Genomic DNA, 13,359 nt, shown 5'->3' on the forward strand with positions numbered 1-13,359 from the left:
TTCCATCACAACATTTCTGATGGCTTGTGTGTTTGTGTGAACCCTAGCCACTGGAGGGAGATGTACACCTTTGAAAGACAACAGCTCTATATTTAGAGTCAGTACAGTAGCTGATCCTTCAGGCGAGCATCTTAATCATACAGAAAAGGCAATTTAGGTAGACAGATGGTTTCGAGAGACACCTAACATTTGCAGAGTCTAAATTCATAGATTGCATAAAACAACGACTGTAGAAACTACGATACATAGGGATTGAGAGGACAGGTGGTAAATATACTCCGTGCATTGTGGAATACTGTCATTACTGAGAAAAATATGCTGTGATAAGCTGTGATAATGAAAAAGTCAAACATATGACAAGAACTGATACTAAAACAAAAGTACTTGATGGTAAGAGGGAAGCACAATATTTATAAAGTTGTTGCGGATAATAAATTATGTAGATCAAAAGCAGCCCACATTACTGCCAGAGTGTCTGAGTTGCTGATTATGTTAACCTTGGTGTTTTTTTTTTTTAAATCAGGCATTGCTTGCTGGTCAACCATCCAGAGTTAATTCTACTGTAATACCCCACCCCCACTCCACAGAGCTGGAAAAGCAAACTGGGGTTTGAGAGAGCTTAGGAGCGCAGAGGGAGTGAAGGGCGAGGAATAAGATTAATTTCTCTCTCAGGAGGTTGGGTGGGTTGAGGATGGGGTGGGGGAGGAAACGCTCACTTTGCAGTTGCCGTCAAAAGGACGTGATAGTTTGATGCCAATGGAGGTCAGAGAAGAACGGCTGAGAAAGAATATACATTTATCTTGAGGTGCTAACGTAGAATAGCTAATCACAGGTTTAATATCTCGATATTTTTGAATAAAGGTTGTCAGGATCTGTGCATTTGAAAAGGCTTACATCACAAGAATCCCCAGGTTTAATTTATAGGCTAGCAATGCTTCTAAAACATAGCAAGCAATACCAGGGTGCACAATGAACCACTGCATACGTGCCTTGCACACTGCAAACCAAAACCACTGCAAACGTTGCCTCTTACCCACTTAGCACACCTAACACAAGGTTTAACACGAAAAAGGAGCCCAGTATGATCAGGCTAACAAAATAAATCCAAGGTGTTTCCCATCCAATGGCGTCGTTGACCTACAGGAGCCAAAAGTAGCCAGTTAACAGACAGAAACATGTATAAGAACAGAGGACCTCCAGCCTGAACCCAGACAGAAGGCCTCTGCAACGAGAGAAAGGTGCTTACCCGCTCAACACACCCAAAACCAGGTTAAGCACGAAAAAGGAGCCGAAGATCACAAGACTCACAAAGTACACCCATGGAAGCTCAAAGCCCATAGCATCGTTCATCTGGAGGGAAAAGCACCACCACAGACGAAGAGGAGGAATGGGAAGAGAGAGAGAAAAGAATGAAATAAACTGTTAAAGGTAGAAACTGTCAGAAAGGAAGAGCAGATCAAAAGTTGGACAAAAGTAGCCTTTTGTTCAGAAGAAGAAAACTACTAAAAGTGCCAGGATAGCATCATATTGTTATTGTGAGTTGTTGAATGCATTCAATCATTTAGTCAATCAATCATATCAGAGTGATAAGAGCTGCCTCAGGAAAATATCAGCAGCTTCATCATCAGAATGTCAGTCACATTACTGTTGCACGTCTGATCTGAGGAGACATTTGAGCTGAAGGCGTGTGACAGTCACAGGATATTGGGAGGGGAGAGCGAGAGACTCACCCAGTACAGCACATCCGTCCAGCCCTCCATAGTGATACACTGAAACACTGTCAGCATGGCAAATAGGAAGTTGTCAAAGTTAGTGATGCCACCGTTGGGACCTTGCCAGCCTTCCCTGCACTCGCTGCCGTTGATGGGGCATTGGCGCCCGTGCCCTGAGATCGCACACGGAGCTGGTTCCTCTTCGGCTATCGCATCTACAGAAAGAAAAGAGGAGAAAAAACTGTGTTTGTAATCATAAAAATGTGGTAAGTAATTGTTAAAAAAAACAACTATTACTACTACTATTTGATATCACATCACACATTCATCAAGCCCTCAACATGTTTAAAATGTATTGTTATATCTACAAATCAATTTATTCCATTTTTCCCGTTTCGATTTTCCCCATTCTTTTATTTTAGAGTGATCATATTACTTTCAAGCAAGACTGCAAAGCAGATAAAAATAACATTTAGTAACATTTAACAACAGAACTTATCAACATAAACATTTGCTATGACCAACAGCACCTTACACTTTCTAAATCCTAAAGAAAAGTTCACCTGGGGGACAAACTGTTTCAGAGGGATGGATATCTGATATTGGTTATGAATGTACGGCAGAGGGGGGGAATAACAAACACAGATTTATTTTTTTGCTGCTGAGTGTTTAAGCAGCCCCCCTTAGAGAGAACAGCCTGGCCTGTGGCCACCAGGTAATTTAACACTCCGCTGATTCAAAGAGACTTGAGATGTCAGTTTGTAAAAATTCATCACCCATACATAACGCCCACATGAACATTGTTAATGAATGTTAAAGCAGCGCTGCAAAAATGTAACTAAATAAACAGGTCCTTAACAGTGGTGGGTAGTAATGAATTACATTTACTCTGTTACATCTACTTTAATAATTCTTTAATAAATGCACTTGTTTCGCAGAATAATTTTTACTCTTACTCCAGCACATTTGTTATACAATTGATGTACTTCCACCTTGTTAAATTGGGCTTCACCCTTCTCCCTACTTTTACTGATACATTTAAGGTGTAATGTGTACGTGGCAAGTGTGTGGTGGAGCAAAGGAAGTGACGGAGAATGTGAGCAGCAGCAAAGTTTAGCAGTAAATGTAAAGTTTGTTCAGAATAAAGACTGCAGCTTCCCAAAAACAACGTACAGCTCCTGTTTGTTATTTTGTTGGCAAATGCATGTACACACACAAACAAACACATACACACACATACATTCACAAGCAGGTCATTTGAGGATTTAGTGAGCAACACAAATATTTTTTCTTGTTTTAATAGATGCTTAACAACACATATCTTGTCATTTTGTCTAGTCCTGTCATGTCATAACAATAATAAAATACAAGGTGTATAGACAAGTATAGAAAAGTTCATTTTATATGTATAACAGTCAAACAAGAGGGCGTACCTGCACCAGGAATAAAGCAGGTCGCGTGCATTTTACCGATGAAAAGCTCCAGGCCAATAATAGCATAGATGATAATGACAAACAAGACCAGGAGGGCAATGTGAAGGAGAGGGACCATGGCTTTAATGATGGAGTTCAACACCACCTGTAAACCTAAGCAAGGAGGAAAAAAACACATTACATGATGCTCGGTTGTACAAGTGTGTTCGTGATTCTGATCTCAATGTGTTTACTTTCAAATTGCCTAAATACAAATAACAATAGTACAGGTTAGTGGGGAACACTCCATTAAAACAGTAAGAATACCTGTATAAAAGAGACAAGTACAAGTACATTATGCGTGAAGTGTCACATTAGACAGGCTAATGACTTAAAATATATTGGGGAGTTTTTCCTGCCACTGTTGCCTAATATAACATCTGATGCTGCTTTTGATTTCCTGAATCGTTGGGTCTCTCTCTTAATTAAGAGTTTGGTCTAAACCTGCTCTTTATGTAAAGTGTCTTGAGATTGGTTTGGATAGCTTTTTTTCCCTTAATAAATGAAATCATCATTTAAAAACTGCTTTTTGTGTTTACTCAGGTTATCTATGTCTGATATTAAAATTTGTTTGATGATCTGAAACATGTAAGTGTGACAATAAAGCAAAAACAGAAGAAATCTGTGAGGGGGCAAATACTTTTTCACACCACTGTAGTTCATAAAATTGTTTACTCTGAGTATGTGTTTTTTCTTGTTTTACTACACCCAGAGCTCATGTCTCTAGGGAGCTGATGTAGATGTTGAATAGATGTTGTTGAAAAACAACAACAAGTCCCCGGGGATGATGCATAGACCATCTGGGTTCATCATGTGTAACTCTTCAACCTAAAGTTCAGTGGGACTAATAAGGATTAAGGCCATTATACGATACAAATAATAAATCTGTGCTGGGTTACACTGGGGTGGCATAGGTTTCCTGTGTGTTGGCATATGGAGCTCAGCACTTCCCAGTACTTACTGGGTACTCCTGAGACCAGCCGCAGGGGTCGCAGCACACGGAAGGCTCGAAGGGCTTTAACATCAAATCCACCTGGTTTACCCCCATGGCCATGCATTGACGGATGGTTAGGTTCTCCCACTTCACCATCTGTCTTTTCATCTTTGGTCAAAAGCTCCAAGACAACACTGAAGAGTCTGTCAGAGTGCAAAGAAAGAACATCACTCTATAGTCGCTTTCACGCATGCACTGCAACCCAGAACTTATCTTGATATTACCCAGCAGAACCATATGTGAGAACAAAAATGTATAAAACAGTTGATAAGTAAAAATCCAATGGAGACTTTTTTAGACACGCCCTGCCTTCTGCATGTTCTGCCCAGACGCCACCGCTCACCTAATGCAAACAGTCGCTCATGGCCAGTCTCCACTTGTGTGCTACACGTGTAGAAGGGCAACTATGGAAAATGATCGGACCTGATTCTCCAGAATCCATATAAGAAAACAGCTTATTATTCTACTAATGAAAACATACTGTATAACAAACATCTGAACGTCTATAACGTATCTTGTATGTTCAAGCAGACCTTATCTAACATTGATCGACAGGAAATGAATCAGCCACTACTTTGACTTTATAAGTTCCAGCTTCCGAATGTGAGGTTACTGTTAGTGTTTTGTTGTCATCAATTAACCAATTAATCCACGTATGCATTAACAATGAAAATAATCATCTGTTTGCCCTTAGTATTATTTACTTCACACTATTACTGTTTATAGTTTTTTTAAACAATATACCAGATAAGCATTTTCGTACAACATTTGTGGGCCAGCAGCATTTCATTCACAGATTTTGACTCAGCTTCCAGATATTACCACCACGTCATGATTGTTATTAACTAATCACTTAAAATTTTACTGAGTAACAGTTACAGAGGCCTTGCACTGAATAGAAAACTTAGATTGCTATGTATCATCCGTCATTACATATTATTTTTACTGTGTACTTCTGTGTACTAACTTTTCCAACACTCATTTTATTAAATAAGATATTTAAGTACATTTATCAACCGATAAATTGTGGTCCTTCTGTGGTTAAAGTTGGTAGTTGTATTGGTTCTAAAGACAAGTATATTAAAAAACAACTGTAAATGCTTCCTTTCAGAAATGACTTGTCTTCCATCCTCTTCTATAGCTGATAACTTTCACTGTCTTCACACCAGTTATTGAGTAAACCCCTCGGATGTTCTCTCACACATAAATAATGTCATTCAGGGACTTCTTGAATCTTTAAAAGTAACTGCAATGTCCAGACTCAATTATTTTTTTAGTGACGCCATCGTAAAACTTTTTGATGCACGCTGTCCATTAAAAGTCCCGACTGATAGTGTTTTTATTTTACTGTTGTTGATCCGGGGAAGTACCATTTAGCTGTGACACTATAATATAGTATGTGTCATCAGTTTACTTTACAGCCACCCACAAACCATACTGATATCACCGGGATACAGTTGGATTATTAAGAGCACTACACATATTTTAAGCACAATGCATCATTGATGTTAATGAATGGTGTAAAGACAGTTTACTAAACACTGTTCTGGTAGGTTCCATATATTCATGGTAGAGCGATGCTGAGACTGCAGTACAGCAGCATCTCACCCCCTCTATCTTAATGCACCATTAAGTATACAAACAGCACAAATGTATACAGCAGATAAATGTAGCACAAGAACTGTTTCCTATCGTAGTCACAGAGTGAAATCAGCAGTGAACGGATCTCTCAGCGTGAGAGAGGACACTTCATTACAGTCAGTTAGATGTTCCTCACCTAGCCAAGAGGGGAAATCATTTCGGCACATCACATCAAAGCTGTGGACTAAAAGCAGAGAATGAAGCTGCCGATAGGGGCTGGAAGGAGTTCTGAGGGCCTATAAGCACAGTCTGCTCAGACTTATGTTACACTGACTCACAGCTGTAATACTGACCGCCTGCCACTGGGTTTTCATTACTCATCCAGTCATGTTCAAAAGAAAACCATCCTTCACTTATCGACACCTTTTCACTGAATATACCTGAGGAGAACTCCTTTCATGAACGGGATGCATCAGGTTTCTTTACCAGTCAAGCTGGACAACTTCAATGTGTCTCCTCAGTGTTTCAGGAATCATACAAGTGGTTTTTAATGTTTTATCCACTTTACTACAAATCAAATGTTCCGTACAATTATTTTCCAAACCATGCAACTGTGTTTTCCTCTAATGTTTTAGGCATCCATTGTTTCCAATGTATGTATGTAATGTATGGAAAATCAATTAGAAGACTCTTGAAACTTGCTTGTGTAACACAGTGAACATCAAGTTTGCAACTTAAGCAACTTCAATGTGTCCACTACAGAAAAGAATGGGAGCACATGGACACAGTATGGACACATTATCACCTTATAGATGTCCAGCAGACACAAGACAACCCTTAGAGGGAAATATTTGTGTCTTCATCTGTTAAATGCTTCACTATGTTCACCAGCAAGTCTCTAACTTTGTGTATGCTGTTTACAGTGAGTTTATCTGAGTGAACCAAAACAGTAAAACAGTACAAATGAGTTAAAAGTCAATAAAATGCTCCCTAAAACTGAGGGGAACTGCAGATTAGGATGATCATCCTATATGGCTTTTTCACAATAACCCTTTCACATTTCACATGGTCAGTGTAACTATACAATAAAGATAAGTGAAGCTTTGAGAATATATCATTCATATTTTAGAGTTCTAACACAAACGCTTGTTATCGCTTCTCACCTTCACCTTAAATTTTGTATCTAAAATGTCCTTTTTGAAATTCAGTAATTTTACATGACCTCATTGTTACCTTTTTCTTAGTTGCAAAGCTAATTTACATTTCTGACACCCACAACCTTTTAATACAATGATGCTTTTAATACGTTTCCCTACTAGTTTTTGACTTTTTTCTTCAGATAAAAGAAAAGTGGCTTTTTACTGCAACCGTATTCCTTACAAACCTTAGATATTTTCCTTGCATTTCAACACTTTCCTCTCTGAAAAGCATGATTGAACGAAAAAAATAATAATACTACATTCAAGCCCTCCATACAGCACAGCTAAACCTTTCAGAGCCTATAACCTTTTGTACCATAACACTGCTTGCTGTAAATCTATAAAAACAGGAAACACAAACACACAGTATAGAAGCCTGTTGTGAAGTGGACTGAACCTTAACCTTCGACATGAATTTATATAGCCGATTTAGCAGCAACAGTCACTCTTCATAGCAGGAGCAGCCGTCTTTGCATTTGACTGCATGGCAGATCAACCCTGCATGCGGCATACAGACGGAGATCTGACCCAGCTACCCACTGGACTGTGTGTATGAGAGGAGAGAAAGAGAGAGGAAGGAAGATAGAGGAGAAAAAAGAGAAGCTGCGATAAGGATGAAGATAACAAGAGGAGAGTGCGCAGGAGATAGGAATGAGGGCAGAGTGAGGTAGAGATGTGTACAGCATGAAGTACAACCATTTGAGAGATCAAAATGGAAGGAAGTATAAGAAAGCACTGCGGAGATAAAGCAGAGCAGGATGGGAAAGGGTGAGTATAAGAGAGGAGAGGAGAGGAGAGGAGAGGAGAGGAGAGGAGAGGGAGTGTTGCAGAAGAGATGAAGTATGGAGAGATGGTGACTCACTCCAGTGGTGGTAAAGCTCTGATTTATTCTCTCTGTCTTTTCTGGGTCATATACTGTGGGTGTATGAGGGTCTCTATTAGCACTTGGCCACTTGGAGCAGAGGCTTAAACAACTTTAACTTTAACACTGACTGCCTCTCCCAGAGACACTGTAAACTGCAACTGCCAAACTGAGATCAAAGTGCAAATCCAAACCTCTAAACTAAAACAATGAAATCTTGTGACGTGATTGGCAAGAGAACAAGTTGTTTGGATCAGCCGGCACAATGCCCACTAGAGTAGGTAATAGGTTTAATCAACACAGATAAAAATACATGATTTGTTTAAGTAATAATAATAATGTAACATGACATTTCATGATGTTTAATTTAATAAATCATTTGAAGGAACTGAACTTGAGGACTTACCCTATGACGACAATGACGAAATCCAGCATGTTCCAACCGTTTCGCACGTACGCGTTCTGGTGCATCACCAAACCATAAGCGATAATCTTCAGAAACGTCTCAATAGTGAAAATGATGAGGAAGGCATACTCAACTGTTTCCTGCAGACAGAAAAAGAGAACAACAGATCTTTAATAGGAAGTAGATATGGTGGATTATCATTAAACGCATGAGCATGAGCATTAATACAGTGTGTTGGGTGGACGACACACACTGAAGCACAGAGACACAATACCACAAATACCACACAGAGATTGCTGCAGTGCAGAAAGCATCAACAAATGGGATATTTTTTGGGTGAGCTAGTCAAGCTTGTTGAGCCCAAGAATAGGAGGATGACCTATACAATCTAGTTAAAACATTTCAAAGTCTGATCAATTCAAACGGTAAAAACACCCACTTGAGTTGTGCGGTATGGAAGAAATGAACAACATTGCTTAACCAAAGCAACAAAACATCACCTGATCTCATTTGGTGCTCACACTTTCCAGCACTTGTCTCTGCACATATTTACAGAATACTATGAAAACCATGACAATATGAAATTATATTGAATGATATTCTATTTAGTGTGATGCTACCTAAAGACTAGAAGCTGTCTGGCTTTATGTTTTAAGTAATATAGCTCTGACACATCACACACCAACCTTAGAGGACAAGAACTAAAAAAGACTGATTGAACATTTGGCTACTGGAAGCATCACAAATAAAGAGAAAACCAAATGGGGGAACATTCACTCGGCTGAACAACTAGTCAGAGATCTGTCACTCACCAATGCAAGAACGCAGGGACAAACACACTTTGAATAAAATGACTGTTTTTAGAGGGTATGTAGAGATTAGAACCAGTGATGTAACTTTGCATTGTGCCCTTCTCCGGTTGTTTCAAAGACAGGCTGAACACAGGAACATCAAGCCATCAGGCTGAGGTCGATTGGGAGTGAAGCAGACAAGAGACACATAAAGGTGGTATGTGCATGTTAGTGCAGTGAGATGTGTGAGATGCTGGAGGTGGACACACCACAGGGTGACTCAGCTATTTAGGACAGTCCTGGGACCTCCCTAGAGATATGAAACCAGAAAGAGGCTCTCTTCATCCTTTATGCATGAGGCAGGTCAACGTAAACTCTGCGCACAGGCTGGTATTCATAATATCTGTCCGTCAGTTTAATAGTTTAACTTTTTGCCTGAGATCTTCTAATACACAGACAGAAGAACATTAAAAGCCGCACACATACACATATGCAGTATATTGTTATATACATAATAACCTCCTCCGCCTGAGGGAGTCCTTAATCCCTTGCTCTGTTCTCTGCGGACACCATAAACGCAAGAGCACTGTGGGCTGCAGGGCTCGTTTTCCCAACAGTTTACTGCAGATTGTGAGAAGCACTTAGCCCACAATAAGAGACATGGGCCTCTTTGTTACTGAAGTAAAAGGTTGAGTTAAGCTTAGGGCAGCTGCCTCTATGACAGAACAAGCTCAGGCCACAGGGAGCAGAGAGAACGGAGCGATTCATACGAGAGTGGAAGGGAAAGACACAATTTTAGAAGCATTTACAGACCAAAAGGACCAGTAGTAAACTGCTGCTGGGTAAATACAAAGAAACAAAAATAATCTGGCATGTGAATTTTTTTATGTGAATTTAGAATGAAAACTAAAATATTTTCTCCTGTGTGGTCTGCACCAGTAATTGAGTAATACTGGAGGTACTGAAGCCATCATGTAATAGTTTGTTGGAACAGTTTCGCTTACTGAGGCACATTAAATTAATGCAAATTGCCACTTTGTGGTTCCTGAAAGCATGTTAAATATAAAAACAAATGATAACCATTCTCTCTTAATTAATCAGCAATTTATCCACGTTATACTGCAAGCAGAAATAGAAAGAGGGAGAGACACACACACAGAGAATGAGAGTGAGGAGAGAGGCCTTTGGGGATGACCATAAATATCTCTGACTCATCTTAGTTTATTTGTGCTGTAAAAAGACTTACTGTAGTGTGTTTCCTTTTCCCATACAGTGCATGCATATAATCAGCAGTAAATATGTTTTCTTCACTTGCTGCTCTTCTCTCGGGTGTACATCACACCATGATACATCATGCACTCACACATACACAGCACATGTTTATGTCCTAAAGTGCACACTATCCTCACATAATTAACTCATGCAGGGCAGGAGACCACATGGCTTAGTATATGCCCCCCCCCCCCCTCAACCATACAGGCCCTCTTCTGCCACGGGGTAAGCGTTCATGTCTACGGGCTCGACGGCTCAGTTCATCTCACAGACTCACAGAGCTCAACTCACCATATGACAAAGGATGCCAACCCGCTGAACCATGTATTCTTCTACATAACTCGCCATATGACTGAGCCACGCCAACAGCAGTAATGTAAACCTATTATGAATTCAGATGGGTCTGTGTGCAATGCTCATAAGGCTCTGTGTATCTTCCTCTAGACTACACACAGAACCCAGAAAATCACCAATTAAATTTTGTGTATGCTAATTAAGAGTGGAACTGAGTCATAAAAATACAATAAAACAGCTTGACTTAAAATTACAGCACCATTGTTTGTATTTTATTATTTATTATCTAAGCCAGTTTTAAACTGCAGCCTCCTAAAGTGAGATCAGGAGTATGAAAAATATTTTCAAATCAATTCAATTCTCAGTATACTTAAGAATACATTTGTATATATTTTTCTGTATATATTTTTTTCTGTCAATGTTATTATTATATAACTCAATACAACTGTTCACAAAATCACAATCTGTACAGCATAAAAAACCCTCTATTTGTAGATGCTCGAGTCAGATAATGAAAAAACCACCCCAAAAGTTTCCTTTTAACGGGAACAAACTGGAGAAAGAAAAACAGAGGAGGAATTTGAAATTTGAAGGTAACCCCTTTTCTTTACACCCAATCACCCACTTGCTTCCCATTCCCTCCGATTAGATCCATCCCCATATGCACCAGCCCGTTCTTTTTTCCATGTGCCTGATCATGTTCTCATGCTGAGCAGTCCATAAGTCGCTACCTGATTCCTAATCCTGCCTGTCTGATTCTCTGCCTGATCCCTTTCCATTAGGTTTGCCTTTTTCTGGTTGCTCGGTTAGTTTTGGGACCCTTGTTTACCAGAATAAACCTTTTTAGAATTTGATATTTTACCTGATTGATAACGAGTCGTGCTTGTGGGTTCTGGCCTGTTCTGTGTCAGTGAGTGTAAAAAAACCAGGAAATTTCTGCATTCTTAAAAAAAAATGACTCAAAACATTGAACGATTAATCAGATTATCTTTGCAGAATTCTTTGAAAAATACACTGTGCAGGCCATTTCATGTATTTCTGATTACATGATCACCTGAGTGTTACTCCATGTGCGTGTATGAAAAGCCACATCTGAGCGTGTGGCGGCAAGCCCACAGTCACATGAGTCAGAGTGATGTCATGCATGCTTGATATCTGTGTGCGACCAGAGAGCTTGAAAGCAGATCAAACACAACAAACTATAAGCAATAAGACCAATGTCAAAGCAAGCGATATATAGTACAGAGGAGAGTGCACACATCCAACCAGCACAGTGAGACGAGACAGCAGCCAATACATGACTGTGAACCAACCAAAACTCTACAGTTATCAGCCATGAGACAGTTTGAGAGCAGAGATCTTCTGAGTGTCACAGAAACATTGTGTCATTTTGGATCAGATCCTGCACATAAAGAGCAGACATATATTCTGTAGGACTTCCCACATCGCTGTCCTGCTACATCTCCCTCCCCCATGCTCTCTCCATCTCTCACTGAGTCTCTTTCCTTCCCCTGTCTGCATGGATCAGTCAGTGCCATCCAGCCAAGCCAGGGGGGTGAGGGCAGCCAGCATTTAGTGCTTCTTCACCGCCTACTCCTGCAGGTTTGCACAGTAAATAAGTGTGCTTGAGTGTGCAGACTATATTGGGATGCCTGTTCTAGTGTGGGCTATGGATGGGGTTTATGTTTATCTTTTAAGAAGGTGCTACATCACCAGTTCATCCAACTTCCAGTAATTTCACATTTTATCACACTTTATATACAATATCCTGCTGTTTCTCATCAGGAAATAGTAGAATGTGTGTTGAAATGTATCCATGATGCATGATGTACTGCATAACTGTTCTTATGCCCTTTTCTCTATTGCTTTATATAGTAGCCGGGCTCATGTTTTTATATGCACAGTATATAACGCGTGTAGTAAATGTGTACACTCAGCTTCATGTGTGTGTGTGTGTGTGTGTGTGTGTGTGTATGTGTGTGTGTGTGTGTGCGAAGCACTGTGGAGGCGGGCAGGAGTTGTGTGAGGATGTGGATGTCACTCTGCCAAGGAAAACACTTCAAGTGCAGGTCATCTTAAGTATACCCACTCTGCCAAGCGAGTGTCTTCACAAACAAAGAAAACATCACATTGAGAATTTGTTGCATAAGCTCCGTGATGTATTACTTAGTTTTGACCTAAAGTTACACTATCGACAAAGCATCGAACAGCGATCGCCAAAATGCTGCAGCTGTCAGAGTGCAGGGAATTTGGCTTTACACAGCAATAGCTCAGTGCAGCATCGCTCGCATCACAGTATTTTAAAGCAGACCTCTACAATGCAGCACGACCTATGCAGAGCAGTGTCTGCCAGCCTGAACCATCAAAGCTTCCCTTGATGTTGTTTAATTGTGCTGGTGTATGCATGTGACTGTTAGTGTAGATAAAGAGGCAAATGGTGAATCTGCAGCATGAATGCGAAGACATCTGACAGGGAATACAGGATATGGGATGTATTTTCATTCCAGTCAAGCCCACACACTCCTATCTCTCTTGCAAACACAGACAAACACACACACACAATGCAAATTCCAAATGTAAAGTCTTATGATCCCCCCTCATTTTGTTTGTGGTTCATCATTTACCAAGTGTAGCTGTGAATGTTAGTGCTCTATTATTGTACAGTAAATCTGTGAGAACACATTCATGCTTGCAAACGTGTGTCCATTTAAGGAGGCACATATGACATACAGTAGCTGTGTTGGAAACCAAAATAATGGCTGAGCTCAGGAAATTA

General features: G+C 40.0%; 1 protein-coding gene across 1 annotated transcript in view; it reads right to left on the reverse strand.

Moving 5' to 3' along the window:
• The window catches only part of cacna1da (calcium channel, voltage-dependent, L type, alpha 1D subunit, a), a 53,682-nt gene that overhangs the window by 30,141 nt on the left and 10,182 nt on the right, over window positions 1-13,359 (reverse strand). The window contains exons 3-7 of the mRNA XM_070843411.1: window positions 8,227-8,366; window positions 4,146-4,321; window positions 3,146-3,298; window positions 1,731-1,927; window positions 1,247-1,350 (exon numbers count right to left, since the gene is read on the reverse strand). Of these exons, the coding sequence (XP_070699512.1) occupies window positions 1,247-1,350; window positions 1,731-1,927; window positions 3,146-3,298; window positions 4,146-4,321; window positions 8,227-8,366 (770 nt within the window). The remainder of the gene's footprint in view (window positions 1-1,246; window positions 1,351-1,730; window positions 1,928-3,145; window positions 3,299-4,145; window positions 4,322-8,226; window positions 8,367-13,359) is intronic.

The sequence above is a fragment of the Pempheris klunzingeri genome, chromosome 2 (assembly GCF_042242105.1).
Source record: "Pempheris klunzingeri isolate RE-2024b chromosome 2, fPemKlu1.hap1, whole genome shotgun sequence".
In the NCBI taxonomy this organism is placed as follows: Eukaryota; Metazoa; Chordata; class Actinopteri; order Acropomatiformes; family Pempheridae; genus Pempheris; species Pempheris klunzingeri.